General features: G+C 53.2%; 1 protein-coding gene across 15 annotated transcripts in view; it reads right to left on the bottom strand.

The window, feature by feature from the left end:
• PPP6R3 (protein phosphatase 6 regulatory subunit 3) overlaps window positions 1–16,215 on the bottom strand; it is a 117,453-nt gene that overhangs the window by 47,187 nt on the left and 54,051 nt on the right. For all 15 annotated transcript variants that reach the window (XM_045855448.1, XM_045855456.1, XM_045855449.1 and 12 more), the window contains 5 exons: window positions 14,136–14,322; window positions 11,018–11,155; window positions 8,436–8,501; window positions 6,341–6,453; window positions 1,887–2,000 (listed from right to left, as the gene is read on the bottom strand). In XM_045855448.1, coding sequence (XP_045711404.1) covers window positions 1,887–2,000; window positions 6,341–6,453; window positions 8,436–8,501; window positions 11,018–11,155; window positions 14,136–14,322 — 618 coding nt within the window. The remainder of the gene's footprint in view (window positions 1–1,886; window positions 2,001–6,340; window positions 6,454–8,435; window positions 8,502–11,017; window positions 11,156–14,135; window positions 14,323–16,215) is intronic.

A 16,215-nucleotide genomic window follows, 5' to 3' on the forward strand; every position in this document is an offset into this window, starting at 1 on the left:
TCGTATTTCTTGAGTTTTGTTAAAATCATCTGGATTTGATTCTGTTTTGTTTTCAATATTTAATCATTCTTAACACTTAACTTATACAGTCACATTAATTTTGATCACCCCTACCCATTTCACTTGTCATCGCTTTTACTAATACATCTCCGTGCCTCAAGTTCTTCATTCTAACCGCCTTTCCTGTTCGGCTGTGGAGCAGCTCATCTTTAATTCACCCCAGGGACACAGCACAGACGGCAAGAGTATTCCAGGGTCACCATCCTGCCCCGTCTTTCACTACTTAGTTTTACAAATGATTTGCCCAGCAACCGGACTTACTCTGTAGTTAACCCATGTTTATTATCCATACACTTTAAAAAGATTTTATTTATTTAGAGAGAAGGGGAAGGAAAGAGATGGAAAGAAACAGCAATTGGTTGCCTCTCCTGAGCGCCCCCTATGGGAACGGAACCCACAACCCAGGCACGTGCCCTGACTGGGAATCGAACAAGCATCCTTTCGCTTTGCGGGACAACGCTCAACCACGCCACGCCACGCGGGTCAGGGCTCTTACCCACACACTTTTAGATTTACCGTTTTTCCTTGGGATTTAGAAATCTCATCAGGATAAGGCCAAAATCTGAGTCCTGTTTTTAAAAAGGTTAATATTCTTTAGTACTCGATAAACCTTTTTTGGCCTGGGGATAATTCCTCCCGATCAATAATTCCTTCCATTCTTTCTCTCACTGCTGTGTCCCCTGCCCTGAGTTGTGCGGCGATGCTGTTCCTCTCTTCCCTACGCAGACGGGCGTCACGTTTCTCGGGTGCATCTCCTTCTCATGTCACGGGAGCACTTCAGGTGAGACGGTGTGACCGCCTCACAGCAAGACAGCAGCCCCGTGTCACCGGATCGATGCCTCAGGTGCAGGCTGCATTATTTAAACTACGATTCCCCAGGGAAGACAGAGTCGAGAGGACAGACACAGCCCCAAAATCACGAGGGACTGGAAGCACAGCCACCACAATGTCCTCCCATTATCACTGGCCAAAAGGCAGGCGTGCCAGGGACGGACACCAGGAATTTGGGAAGCAGGGGTTGGTGAGGCTGTGTTCACTATTCACATGCCAGAAATGAAGACGACACATTAAAAGCAAACCCAGAAGCCTCGGACGGCCGAGGCCCCGGACGCCCACAGCAGGCCCCCCGTGGCCCCCGCTCCGCGCCCTCCGGCAGCCAGGCGTGCCCGGTCCCCGGACCGCACACCGCAGACGGACACACAGACACCCCTCCTCCAGGTGTCACGCTCAGGGAGCAGTCAGAAAACTGACGCAGGTAAATTAATTAGTGCTGGTCAGATACTAAAGGGCTAGTCCAGGGGCACACGTGGGGAAAACATCTCCGATTCTGAACCCTGAGCACAAATTTGTCTCTAAGATCTCGGTTTCCTGCCACCCACGTCAGAGCAGCCTCGTGATGCAGCGCCCTCACACGCGAACCACCCCACCCACCCGAAGCCTCACGTTCGCAGGCGGAGGAAGGAAGTCACTGGGCAGGGAGCCCCCCAATCGCCCCTTGGCGTAGCCCTGCCCACAACCAGAACACCTATTTTCTTAAGCAAAAAATAAGCTTCTCTTGTGTTTAAACCATCAGACATGTATTATAAAAACCCAAATGACCACAGTCCAAATACCGACAAAAGCATTTACCAAACCGTATTTCTCAACCGTATCCCTTGGTACTGCATTCACATTAGACTTACTTATAGTTTATATAGCAAAAAAAGACTCAGCATCTGAAATTCAATGGTATTGTAGCTTATAACCAATGCCTCGACTCTCAGCTTTTAAAAACATCTAAAAGCAAAACGAAACTACTCATTCTGTAAGACAAAAGAAAAGCTTACGTGGGCCGTCGGGTCTCGAGTAAAGTCAGCAGTATCTGGATTGCACTGACTATGGCCGATTCGTTTTTATCCTTGTGGAAAATATTTGATAGAAGCTGCTCTATGATTTCTTGCCTGGGGAGACAAATCAACAGTCAAGTGCTAATTGTAACATCATTTGCCAGTAACAACTTCAGAGAAAAAGGTCACGACACCAGTGAAATAATACCAAACTAGCACTCAATGTTGCCCGCAAATGTCTGTTCCCTTAACAGTGTTTTCCTTTTCATGCGTTTATTAACCCAGGCAGGTGACTCTGCTCATTATAAATGCCACTTTCCCATGCAGGTATTCCCACCCCTTACCCTCAGCACAATCATCTGCCCCCTGCTTGCCTTTGCCTATCTTGCTGGGAGCCAATGACTATTTCAAGACTGGACGTCACCTCCCACTCTGACCAGGGTGTGGTGGTGGTGGTGGCGGCAGTGGCTGGGGTGGGACAGTAAGACTTAGAACCCTTGGCCCCCATGAAAAAGGGAAATTTTTCAAAAAGGCTAATTAGGACCTAGAAATGTTTACCCACAAAGGCATTAACGTGTAATCGACAAACATGTAAAACAGGTAAAAGAGAACACCAATCACTGCCTTTTATACTTAAAATGTGATCAATCAACGCAGCATGGCAGCCACGGAATGGTCTGCCCAAAGTACTCTGTGTGGGCTCTCCCCAAGACCGAGCCCCCAGCCCCGCCCCTGAACTGTGCACAGCCAAGACCAGCTGATCTAAAAAGCAAGGGTGACCTGCTAAGGCCACGTACATGGCCCGTCTCAAGGAGAACCTGTGTCTCAGGACCTCAGCGATTTCCAGATTCCATGCAGACTGAGAAAAGGAAGCTCCTTTACAAGGTGACACAGAGCCGACCTGCCCCGCTTGCTCGAGCCGGTCACCCAGGGCTTCAGGGTGTCCCACCACGCCCCCCGTGGGCTAGCGCAGCAAGGAGGAGAGGTCTCTCTCTCCTCAGGAGAAGCAAAGCTGGTGCCTAATGAACTTCGAACTCGGAGGACCACCCTGCAGAACACAGCTTTCGGGTACTCCCAGAGCTGTGCTGCACTGACTCGTGGGCCCTGCCCAAACCAGCACTGTACCAGCGGTGCTCACAGACAGACCCCCGCTATTTCAGGGCTGCATCACGTTGGAAGTTTACTACACCCAAGGAAGCACTCCACTGGCGGACAGAAACAATGCAATAACCTGCACACAGTTGATGGCCAAGGTAATCCAGCAGCTGAGCTATATTCTGAGTCTTATCTAAATGAACAAATATCACCAAATACAGAAGAAACCATAAACTGGGGGACTGAGCTTATCCAACAGAATAAAAGGAATGCCTTCGCAATTCTTTAAGGTATTTATTTACATGTGAGAGAAAATATAGTCATTTTCACATAAAAAAAAAAAAGTACATTTCTTGGCCACGCACCAATGGAACCCCTGAGATGAGCCGGCCCAGCCCTGAGCCATGCAGGGCCCGTACCTGTGCCTGCGAGGCCACGGCTCGCTTCTCTTCTGTGTTCATATGGGCGGTCAGGGAACAGCTCTCTTCCATAGAGCTTCCTCGCTCAACAGGGAGCAAACCCAGCTCATTCTGAGTTTATCAGTATTAAGAATTAAGAGCTGCACAGTCCAACTATCTCTAATACAACCATTTTGCAGAAAATTTTTGAACTTGAAAGTTTTCCAGAGCCACTGGACCGAATACATTCTGTTTAAGCCCAGACTGCTTCCCAGGCTAGAGCCTGTGGTCGGACGCTGCAGCCCCTCCCACGTCACCACGCTCTCCAACTGGGCTCCTCCCGGACTGCCCTTCACGTGCTAACCTGCGCTGACCATACTTTTTGGACTGTAAGATGCACCCCCCAAATCTGTGAGGGATAATGGTTGTTAATGCTGCTATTGAGTTCTGTTTATATTTACACTGGTGAAATATTATGTTATTTATGTTATTAGATATTTTACCCCATTTTTTGCTTCAAAATTTTTTTCCTATTTTCCTCCTCTAAAACTTAGGTGCATCTTATGGTCCAAAAACGTGGTGCATTTATACGCACAACACGCACAGTGGTCCCAACCTGTGCGTCGTCTGGTATAATGGGTTCAGGTAATCTGTACACTACATACCGCCAGTAGACTGGCCTACTAATATTTTTACTCAATAATTTATCACATAGGTAAAAAACCTATTATGATTTTATAAAAGTTTACTAAGCTCACAGAAAGAAACCTTTTGCCACTGTGTATTTTCCCAATCCACAGATGCTAAAAGAACCACCCTCATGTGGGTGTGTGTCTGGTACTTCGAGGACTGGTTCTCAGTCTCAAGGGGAGTGTGGGGAGCAGAGTGAGTCTCCCCACTGCTACGGGCACGGAAGGCCCAACTCAGTGGCACGGTGGGGCCTCTGCCTCATGGGTCCACGTGTTTGAAGAAACCTCCTCCAACCGACACTTCACAGCAGCAGCTCTGGGCACGCGCCTGCCCGCAGAGAACGCTGAAGGCGCGGCCTGACCCTAACACTGGACGGGCAGGCTCGCAGGGTGGGAGCCCATTCGGTCCGGGCTGCGCCGTGTGGGCAGAGGGCTGCGCAGGCGCGGAGACCGCAGGGCTCCCTCCCGACCGGCCCGGCGCTCACCCACAGCCTCTCTGCGCACGGGGCAGTGTGGCAGCCACCCGCGCCGCCCGGCTGGGGCCCCACATTGTTGATCTGTGAGTGGCTGAATCCACAGATGAGGAACCTGCAGATATGGAGGGCCAACTTTATCTCACTAATAGTTTTTTTAACGAGTATACATATGTGGAAATGTTACTTTCTGTATTTTAGAGTAAATAAAAGTATACTATTAAAATTAATTTCAGCTATTTTTATTTTAATGTTAGAAAACTTTAAATCACATGTAGCTTTTATGTTTCTCTTGAACAGTGCTGTCATGAAACAGCTACTGCTCAGTATTTTTAACACACTCAATGGCCATTCCCACCTGCTACGACGACAATCACTAGTATCTGAATGCAGAACGTCCTGCACGTTACGAAAGGAGCGCACATGCCGTGATGCCCAGAGTCACGGACACGGGGCAGTAGGAGGGCACTGCACTCGGACGCCGACGATCTCGACGCCACCACTTGAGAGAACTGGCCGACCGCGCCCCGCTCTGTAACACGCACGGGGAGGTGCAGCTGCTCGGGAGGCAGAGTTTAAAACGAGATACCGTGTCCCTAATTTGCTCCTTGCTCGTGTCATGCTTGCCAAGTAAATAATACATACAAATGTTTACTTTAATAAAAGGGTCCCCTGGCTGGGGGGACTCAGTCAGTTGAACATCATCCTGTGCATCAGAAGGACGCAGGTTCGATTCCCAGTCAGGCGTACAAAGGAAGCAACTGACCGATGCTACTCTCTTTCTCACCTTGATGGTTCTCTCTCCCCCCCTCCCTCCCTCCCTCCCTCCCTCCCTCCCTCTCTAAATCCATACACATGTCCTCCGGTGAGGATAATCATTAACCATACATACATGCATGCATGCACGCATACATGGGCCTTCCCAGTAGTTAACCAAGTGTGCACACGGGCCTCACGCACAGGAGGGCGGAACCCGGACCGACACAGTCACGACAAGAGCAGCGGCGGCAGTAACGTGACACGAGACGGCCCTCGGCACTGAAGGCCGACTGTCCATCACTCATCTGACTGGGAAAGCGCCTGGCTTTCCTTTGTTAAAATACTTCCATCTGTATGAACGCAGGTCAAACGGACGCCCATGTTTGATGGTAAAGACTCTCTTTGAAACTGTCTGATTCTAGAAAAACTAGTACACGCAGGTTGGCCACTAACAAATCTCGAAAGAGCACACCACCCTCAGGCTGTCTTCCGCCTAAACACGACATGGCTGTCCACTTAGGGGTCCTCTAAAAGTAATGGCAGGATCAGTACAAAGAAATGAAACACACACGACACTGTACCCCTTCCAATCAGGTCTGGTAAGGGTGCCCTCGGCCGGCCACAAAAGCAAAGTAAACCCTAAGATGGGTTCTGAGAACACTGTTCATTAAAGTAGGTCAGATTAGTTCGTACACAGAAACCCGCCACCCAACACCCGTGGAGGCCATGGGCACAGTTATGATGTGGTTACCCCACCTCACGGTGGCTTTACAGAACTCTTGTTTAAACTGTCTGCAAGTTCAGTCTACATATAAATGTCATTTATTTACGTTCCCACCCTGCAGGTCTCCACCGGGCATCACAAAGGGCTAGGACCAGATAAGCGATTTTCCCACCTTCCCACCCACCCGCCCACCCACCCACGGGTACTATTTTCCAGGGGGTGACTCCCGCATGAGAAACACTTACCAATCTCACAATGGCAACACATCAAACAGCATCAGTATGAACAAAGGACAAGAACAGAGTTTGAAACATACTTTTCTAGAGTGGCAAGCAGAGGGTCGGGTTCTGCACTGTTCTGAATTTGTAACATCTGGTCTCTGCTCAGGCGAACAATTTCACAAAGTGACTGTGATGCATTTGAATGCCGCTGAAGAGAAAAAAGTACAATTTCAACAACTATGAAACATGTCAAAAGTCAAATTTACAGTGAAAAGTTAGGGAGGAAACCGCACAAGACATGACACAAATCACCAGCAGCCCCAAGACGCACGAGCAGAAATGGCACGTGGGGAGCCTGCGCACCGTCCTCTGCCGGGCCCTGGGCTCCGCCGGGGGCGCGGCACAGGGCACGTCCCCGTGTGAAAACCTTCTACAACTGAGTATCTGAAGAAAAACACGGCCCCCCAAAATGTGTTTTTATCTGCACAGAGAAATGCACACACTTCTTCGGTTAAGAAAGGCAAACCCAGCCTTCTGGAACGTGACAACGGGCAGGAAACGTATGCCTTCCCCAAGTGCGCCGTGGATTCCTTACAGGAAAATGCTGGACTCTCAGCGCCCAGACACAGGGTGCTCCGCGGCATGCGGCAGCGGGCGCCACCTACAGTGCGGGCAGGACAGTGACGTTCCAGGGCAGGTGACCGCACGCGCCAGGACAGCAAAATCCACGGACTAGCCTTTCCTTCATGCACATAACTGTTCGGTACGACTACAGCATGCACTTTGTCATTGATACAGAGTGTCAACAGGACTGTCTGTCCCAAGGGCAAAATGAAGTTTCTGGCAAGGGAGGCAGGGAGGTGCTGCACCCCGAACACTCGGGCCCTCGGGGAAACACCCGCTGCGGAGCAGGGCTGCCTGATGGGTTTCGCCTGGACCCTGCGGACGGACCCGACACCCTGTTGAGCCATCAGGTTCTCCTGCTCCGGAACCTGAACCTGGTGACGAGCAAGTCCGGTCCGCAGCCACGTGCTCCTTGTGAACCGGCAGGGCGCATGCAGTCACTCTCCCCTCGCCCGTCGTGTGGAACTGCCCGTCCCCCCGGCCACGGCGGGGCGGGGGGACAGTGCCTCCCACCCAGACCCAGCGGTCCTCCCGAGCAGGGTTCTCACACTCGGCACCTGACACACTGGAGCGTGTCCTCAACGTCAACACTAACAGTGTAACACTGTTCTGAGGGGCAGAATGGAGAATCAACAGCCCCTGTAATAGTTAGCTCTTCTTTTCTTTCTTTTTTCAGAAATGCTGGTTTCAGACAAACTCCAGATATTAAGTTTTTCAATGGGCCAGAGTGAAAGGGGAAGGGCCAGCCCCACCTTAACAGAAAAACAGCCTTTATGAGAGAATACCCCTGGTGACGCGCCTCCTCCTCACGCCCTCCTGCCGCACCGGCCACCCGGAGCGCACGGGAGGTCCCCCGTGCCCCACGCCACGCCCTGCACCTTCTCTAGGCCACCCCTCCACAGGCATGAGGTTGCACAGCAGGGACCTGTCACGCCTGCAGGTGGAAACGGCCGGACACCGGCAATCCCGTGTGGCTCCGCCCGCTACGCAAGGTGGCAAGAAGAGGAGCAGCAGAGAAGCAGAGCGACAGCCTCCTTGACAGAGCCACACCGGCTCGTCCTGGGGGCCCCGTGCCCACAGGCATCCCCTCAGCGGAGCTCAATGTCTAAACCGCAAAGCAGGGTCAACGCTGACGCCGAGCCCACCCGCAGCCCCCAGCACAAAGCCGGACTTGCCCGAGCACAAAGGCCCGGGAAACGCAGATGCAGACGCGGCCTTGTCACCGGGGCTAAAGCGGGTTGTATAAACCACCACCACAACAACAAAGTGTGGTCAGAGGAGGTCTGTAACAAAGGCCAACGGGTGCAGCACGACATCCAAGTTCCAGAAAAGAGAAGGCTACAGCCAGAGCTTGCTGCGGTTCACACTGCTGGGCCTTTTCTGGGTATCAGCAAAACAGTATTTTTAAAGCCTTTAGCGTTTACAAAACGGTCAACTTTAAGAATGCCGCATTATCAATGTTCTACCCGCCCTCTATTTCATACTTCATGCAATTACGCTCTGTGCCCAAATAAACAATGTTCTTTAAAAAAAAAAATCAGTTTACAGTCAGACAAAAGAACTTACATCTTCTTCTTGCGATGGGTGAACTATCTCCACAAGCCTCTGGATAATCCTCTCCTCATTTAACCACTGCAAAACACATCGTAGAAGTGATCATAGCAACGAGTGGCTCCTGTTCAAGCCCAAGGAAGGTTAACACACTTGGAAATATCCCTCACATTTTAAGTAGAACGTTACAGGTTTCTCTGGACTTTGAACATTACCGGAAATTAAAAGTCCCCCAAGGAAAATGCCAGTAAATACCTCATTTTAACAGCAGCCAACAGCACCAACGACTCCCCAACTTATAACACCCCCACACACGAATTCTATACATCAGCTTCCTAGCCAGGGGACACGTCTCAGACCCTGGGTGCTAAAAGGGTCTGAACTCTGGGTAATGGGGGTGGGGGATTCATTTCTGCAGAAGTATATTCACTTTAAGAGTGTCTCAGGAAGACTGAGAAAGGTAGTATTTAGTACCAAGCCTCTGCATTAAAACACATAAGGAAGTTTTAGATTCCAAAACCAAAAGCACCCCAGAAAATGTGGGTGGGGGTGGGGTGGGGCAGGGGACCAGGGGGCGTCACGGAGCCGAGTGTATCTGCCCCGGCGCACGCTGGCACAGAGCTAGCACCCCGACGGGGGCGTTCTCTTCCCCATCTGCACACGGAGCGCTGCTGTGAAGGAAAGCACCAAGGGGGTGAAAGTAGAAAGAAATAACAGCTCAGCGGTGGAACACCAGTTCCTGGAGGAACAGAAACACCGCAACAAACCAGACACTCACGCGCCCGCCCGGCCCTACACCGCCAGCCCCCGAAGGGTAACGGTGAGGGGGGAGAACGGGGTGGCCAGAAATCGAGTCCAGTGTGCTAAAGGCACAGGGAGAAAACCTGGCCCGTCTTCGGCCCCTGAAGGAGACACGTCGGAGGGAAATGTGAACGGAGCTGCCAGGGAGGCATCACAAAAGCAGAGGCCCAACTTGAACTTGATGAAACAAAATCTGTTTTAAACTGTGCACATATATCGCCCTCCCAGGGTCCAGTTAAAATGTGGATTCTGATTCAGCGGGGCAGTGGTGTGGCCTGAGCGTATGATTTCCAACAAGCTCTCAGGTGATGTGGTCCCAGGACCACACCAAGAGTCGCAATGTCCTAAAACAGAGGACACCCGGGTGACACCTGTCCGGAGGGGGCGGGGCCCCTGACCATCACACATCAGGCCCCCACCCCCGCTGCCTTCACAGCTAGTACAAGCACCCACATTCCCTGCCCACGTTTGGACTAACCACCCCCAGTGGGTCCCAAATGAAGTCAGTCATCTGGGAGTCTCCAGCCGTCCTTCCCCTACCCTCCACCTTCACTAACACCCATCACTGACTGTCCCTCCAGAGGCGCATCTAAGTCCTCTGGAAACGGGCTTTAAAACTCAACCCAGAAGTGGCCAAAGGAATTCTAAAAAACCACACTGAGAATTTCCTCCTGCAGTAACCCACATATAAAGGTGACCTTCCCCCTGACCGCCCCCCACCCCAGTCTTCCCTGGAATCCTTGACCTCTTTTCACACCCACAGAAACACACCCAAAAGGACCCCGTGAACCGACCCGGGCCCTCCCACAGGCAGCTCCCGGGGCCTGCACTAGGCCGCCCACTGGAGGCTCCTCCAAGGACCACGGCTCTCGGCGGCCCTCTGCCCGGCTCTCCCAGCCCTACCCCGGGTCCTCCTGCCGACACCCACACAGGCCGGCATCCCTGCCCGCCTCAGTGGAGCACCTCATTTCCAGGGTTCGACCTGACAGACCCTCCTGTCTCTGCTTCTTTAATAAAACTAACATGTTCAGTGACCCTCATTTCCAGAGAAAGGAGTCAGCTCAAAGACTCCAGGTGGAGAACTGAAGACGGAGTGAACTGAGGAGCAGATGTGGAAGAAGTCAGCGCAGAGAACAGAAGAAAGGGGGGGGGTGGCAAGAGCCTCTGAGAACCCTCATCTTCAGGTCACTCATACCTCCCGCTTCCCTCCCACGGAAGGGTCCCGAGGTGACCATCTCCCCGAAATGTTGCGCATGTGCCCTTTAGGAAATGAACGCCCGTCTCCTTACCCTAGTTGCCCTGGAGAAGACAGCTGCCTCTGCAGCCCTATTCCGTGGGCGCGTGGACACCTCTCCATTTCGACTTTTGGAGAGAGCCCTGAGCTGCGAGCACCTTCGCAATAAAGAAGCCTGGAAGCCCAGGCCCGATGAGACCCAGCTCCCAGCAGGTGTGCGGCTGCTGCTGCTGCTGCTGCCACCCAGCAGCGCCGAGACCGAGCCTCCGCCTGCGCAGCCCCCGGCCCACCGACAGGCCAGCACAGGGCGCAGAGCCCTGCACGAGGAGCCAACCCGGGAACCTAGGGACGCCTGCATGCCCGAAACCTCAGTCCTGCAAAGTCCGAGTCTCTTCCTATCTCAGAACCACGTTCTTTACCCCCTCCCCCCGCCCCCCAGTTCCCCAGACCCCCTTCTCCCAGCAATCCCCTGGAACCCGCCCCAGTGGACAGCAGCACACGGGCTCCTGCGCCCCCCCCCCCGCCAACCCGCGTGGTCAGGGACAGCGACAGTTCTACTCACATTCAGCACATCTTGCCTGGGCTGCGGAGGCTCGATGCACGTCAGGAGCCTGAGCAACAAGTCCATGATAGCCGAAGTGCCTATGTGCTTCATGATGAGGTCTACGAAGTCACGTTTCTTCTTTAAGAAATCCACAATCTAGAGGAGAACAAACCAAGTCTGAAAGACGTGTACCCTGGAACCGTACCCTTTAGAATGCTGTCCAACCCGACCCCCCAGCGGCCCCTCAGAAACCCCGCCACCACTGCAAGCGGAGGAGCGAGCGGCAACTGCCGCCTCCACGCCGGGGCGCCGGTTGCTGGTCACACCGCCCAACGCCCCAGAGGAACAACAACGCCCTACTCACTGCACATTCCCTGGTGCGAACACACCGTAACACTCTTTTATTTCTGTTTACTTTCATTATTAATTCTCAAAGAAGGAGGATGAAAAATTTCATAAAGAGCAACAGAATGTACCATTTCAGTTTATGAACATAAAGCAAGTCCACTCAACTGTGCACTAAAACACAGAATAGACGTTTAAAATCGTAATTACACTCTAACAAGCGAGAGAAACAATTTCGGTGCATACAGACTCCTGCATCAGTCACAGAGGCTTGAACTCTCCTGCGACAGAAGCATCGCAGGTGGGTTTTGTTTCAGCAGTTTGCCCGGTCACAGTCACAGTCACACAATGAGCGTGTGGAAGAGGCGGACAGGTACACCGAGACCGTGAGGGTGGAAACCACGTTGCGTCCTGCCTGCCACCTGGGTCTCTTTTACGCAGGAAGAAGGGGGAGCCGGTTCTGTCCTGCGCCCTTGGGCGCCTTCTGCCTTCTGTCCGTGTGCACAAACACCCACTCACGGGGCCCGGCAGCAGCAGGCCAGCGCGGCAGCTGCTCTCACAGTGTCCCTGAAGTCTCCCGAAAGCCCGTGTGGTGAGGTTGCTTAACTCAATGCTGCAAATGCAGGGACCGAGGCTCAGACTGGTGAAATATCTTGCTAGAAATGCCCTGAAACTGGAACTTGGATCTGCGCATCCACAAAGCCGGGACCCCGCCCCTACCGCCCACGAGGCATCCAGCGGCCAACCAAACCTGCCCCACACACGGGGACAGGCGCGAGGGCGGGACTGACGAGCATGCTCTGCTTCTCCAGACAGTGAGGTCTGATGTCATACTGAACCTTCGAGAAGCTATGCAAGATTCATCCGCTCACAACTGAGTCACACACTAGTTTTTAAGAGCACGGTGAGGGGGGAGGAGGAAAACGGGACCCGGAGCCGAAAGGCACAGCGAGAACAGCTGGATGTCTGCGCAGAGGACGACCCCGCGGAGGCGCTGATCGTCCAGCCCTGAAGCGCCCTACAGCTGGACTCCCTGCTCCACAAGCCAATACACGTATCCATTAAGTCAGATCGAGTCTGGCTTTTTTTTCATTACTTGCAGCTTCACAGATCCTTACTAATACATCCTGTGATGGGAAACCCTTTTTTACACTCAGTTCTCAAAAGGACAGAGAGGTGCAGGGTTCGACCCTTTCCTGCAGCTGAAAGAGCGAGGGCTACTGATCCCTCGTGCCAGGGTTCCTTGGTGCCAGGAGCCCTGAACCGAGACACACAAGGAGCAGCAGTGACTGGGCCCTGTCCTGAGCACGCAGTGGCACAGCCCCTTGTCCGCACACAGACACCATGTCCCACCTTGCAGACCAACACACACACTCAAAAAGCCCCAAGTGTGCTCTCACACACGCGCTGAAAGCAGGACCTGTGTCGATAATCGCCACAGCCAGCTGGCACTGACTGTAACGCAGGCTGTGAGGGGACTCGCATGTCCCTGTTGCTGTCAGCAGTCCTGCTATCTTTATCAGAGGGCAGAGGGCAGGAAGACAACCAGCATCAGGGTAATTGTGCTCTGGGGACTATTGTCTTTGAGAAAAGAATCTCAATCCCACTACATGTAGAACGGTGACTGCCCAGCTAAGGCAAGAAAGGATGACCTTGTGCCTCCAGAATGAAGCACGGCCCATTTCGCTGCGGCACAGGAGAGCACACCGGGCCTAAAAGAGCGCCAGTCCCCCGTGTGCGCTGACAGCGGGGACGGGCCCTGCAGCCTCACAGGTCTGACCACCTGTGCCCCAGCCGTCACGCCCTTGCTCACTACGCCCCGGCAGGCCTGTCAGTTTGTACTTGAGCACGGGAGGCTCGATGCTCCCGGGCCGCCGGTTTCCCTAGGTGGACCACAGTCTCTGGCCAGCAGACCTGGTTTCCCAGCAACAGCCACTACAGCAGAGGCACACATCTGTCACCTGGCGGACTGTTAAAATGCCAGACTGAGCCCCGGCCCCAGAGCGGCCGAGTCGGCGGGTCTGGAGGGCAGCTCAGGGACCTGCACTGCCAACCAGTGCTCAGGTGGTCCTCGTGCCGGTCCAGACCCCACTTCAGGGACCACTCTACATGCAACCGGTACCTGCCAACTTCCCGAGGACATCTGAGTTGTTTGAGAGCCAAACAAAGTGGGGAGAGGGAAGAACAAGGAGGACAAGGGGGGAGACAGAGTGAGAGGGGGTGTCCGTGCTGAAACAGCGGGCAGGTGTCCCTGTCGAGCACCGCTCAGAGCCACACAGGGCCTGCCGGTCCACAGCCCGATGGCTCCAGCTAAGCTGAGCGGAGCCGAAGTAGAAACAACCAGCATTTGTGTACACCAACCACGTTTCTAGGGAAGCTTTTTGATGTAAGCGTCATTTGTAATCACCAAGGGAAAGGGAAAATTCAACTAGCATTACTTCAGTCACTAGGGCCCCCTCACACCCCCAGCCACTCAGTCCGCGCCATAAGGCCCTCTCCCCCGCAAGTGCTAACACCCTCACGCTTCCAGCCACTCGTCCGGAGGAAACCACCGTCTACCAAAAATCTGAGATGTGGGACACTTAGAAAAGAATGTCAAGTTCGAACACATTCATTAATGTGTAAATCCGTGTCAAGCCAGAGAACATCGGAATGTTTCAGGTTTAAAGCATGCTCTTCTACAGAAGCTGGACTTAAAGCACACTCGGAACACTGAAGCAACAAAACGCCTGGGGGTCATCTCAGAGGGATGACCAGCCCTCGTACTTACCTTTTGGGAAACAGTATTTACCTGTTCTGGTTTTCTGCTGATAAGAATGCTTAGCACCTTGCTGAAGAAACTGGCAAGCAGTGGGTTCAAGGGGGGATCGTTTAGGAGGAAGCTATACAATTTCATTAGCAGGGACTCATCTTCCCCCAGTCTGTCATTCACCTGGGAGACGTCGGAAGTGAGCAACTCACAAGATATATTTGGGTACCTAGAAGAACAGGACACTTGCATCATCATCTACATTAACAGTGTAATTACATCAAGTAAAACACAAGTCAGAAAAGCTTCCTAAAATTTTGTGAAAAAATAATCTTCTGAGAATAAGAACATCATTTCAATCCATCCTGTCCAACCTCTCGATTAAAGTGAATTTTCTACTGTCTAAAAATTCGTTTCCAAGCCAAGCTTTCATAACTGTACACTTTCCCCAACAAACCAGAGCACACCTAGGACTCCGGAGCCGAGGAGGGTCATGGTGCAGGCGTGGGCCCTCGCAGATGAGGCAGGGTGTGGCAGGTGGCAGCCTCGGGCTGCAGCCACCAGCAGCCTCCTCTGGCATGGAAAGCGGCCCAGCTTACGGGACAGCCACGGGGGACACTGGTTTCCAGGAAACTGCACCACACACAGCACCTTGTAACTGCTCAAGACACAATGAGGTTCCTAGGCCGGCGACCTCTCATTTTACACGGGTTGCAAATGGTGCTAGAAAGTTGTCTGGAGATTTCTCAAATGTTCAGTACATATCACATCTTAGGAGAATAAACCTTCTCACACTCCCAAGTGGGGAACAGGACATCGCCCGAGCACCCAGGCAGGAAGCTGCATGTACAAGCGAGCTCTCCGCACCCGCCCTCCCAGGTCTCTGGGGACCAGCCGCCACCAGTCTTCACTGCCAGGGGACACAGACCTCCTCTACAGACCCCACAGCACCGGAAACACCTGCACCCCTAAAGCCGGCCTGTCTCTGAGCACGAGGGGACACTCTGTCTGAAACAGAGGCAGCAGGTCCATTTCCCGCCTCTCTCACTCCCCCGACCACAAACCGTGCCTCGAGTCGGCAGCAGCAGCAACAGCGGAGAGCAGACCACTCTCCCAGCCACGGCTCCCTCCTCTGCTCTCTACTCCCCGCTGCCGGGCGGTCAGGGTCCAGAAGCACCCCGTCAGTCATCAGGAAGGGCAAGCTCCCGCTGACCAGGACAGGGAGGTGACCCAACAGCCCGAAGCGGCTGTGTGACTAAGGGGCGGTGAGGACGGAGGGCCCGCCTGCAACAGACCAGAGAGGTCGGGGGGGCCGGACGACTGAGCAGCAGAGGAGCGCCCCAAGCGAACCTCTGCGAGGCGACAACAACGGGAGACAGCAGCACCGGCCGGTGTGCGGGCACAAAGATCACATCCTCAAAAAGCCTCTCCGGAGGCTGGTGCCTCAATCAAAGCAGAGTCTTCCTCACTCCAAGAAACATGTTGGCGTACAGATGCCGTAATATAAAGTCACCCTTGTGCTGGAGGCAGGAGTACTCAGAGGCTACACGTGTGGCGCCTGGAGTCGCACCACCAGTGACGTCAGAAACCCGTCTCTGCCCCTTCCAAGCTTATGATCTCAGCTAGTCACTAACCTCTCTGGGCCTCAGTTTTCAAGTTTGCAACATTGAGACAATAGTCCTTACTCCATGGGGAGAGTAACACATACAAAATACTGAGAAGGACCTGGAATAAATGACTGCTAGCTGTTGCTATTGCTCCTTATCGACCACTTTATAGAGCTGCTGGCATTTCAGCTGCCACAGGGCCTGGGGGAAATGTCTCAACTGCCCCAACGCAGAAGTTGCCGGCAAATGCAGGACTGGTAAAAGGCAGAACACCTCAACCCTGCCCAAAATCAAATGTGGAAGGTGCATTTTCTAAACGCCGACAGAGGTCAGAGGAGGGCGAGGCCAGCTTTCTAATTCTGCGCCCATTTCCCCGCAGGTGTCTTGGAAGTACGGTCTAGCTAATGAAGCACACGTGGCCTAGGCACTATGGAGAAGGCCTGAAGTTCTGGTTCTGAATGGGCTGGGGCTATGCCCGCCCGCCGCCCTCCCGCCCTCCCTCCCTCCCTCCACAG

Source organism: Phyllostomus hastatus, unplaced genomic scaffold, assembly GCF_019186645.2.
Source record: "Phyllostomus hastatus isolate PE091 unplaced genomic scaffold, TTU_PhHast_1.1 phas_scaffold_11, whole genome shotgun sequence".
NCBI lineage: Eukaryota > Metazoa > Chordata > Mammalia > Chiroptera > Phyllostomidae > Phyllostomus > Phyllostomus hastatus.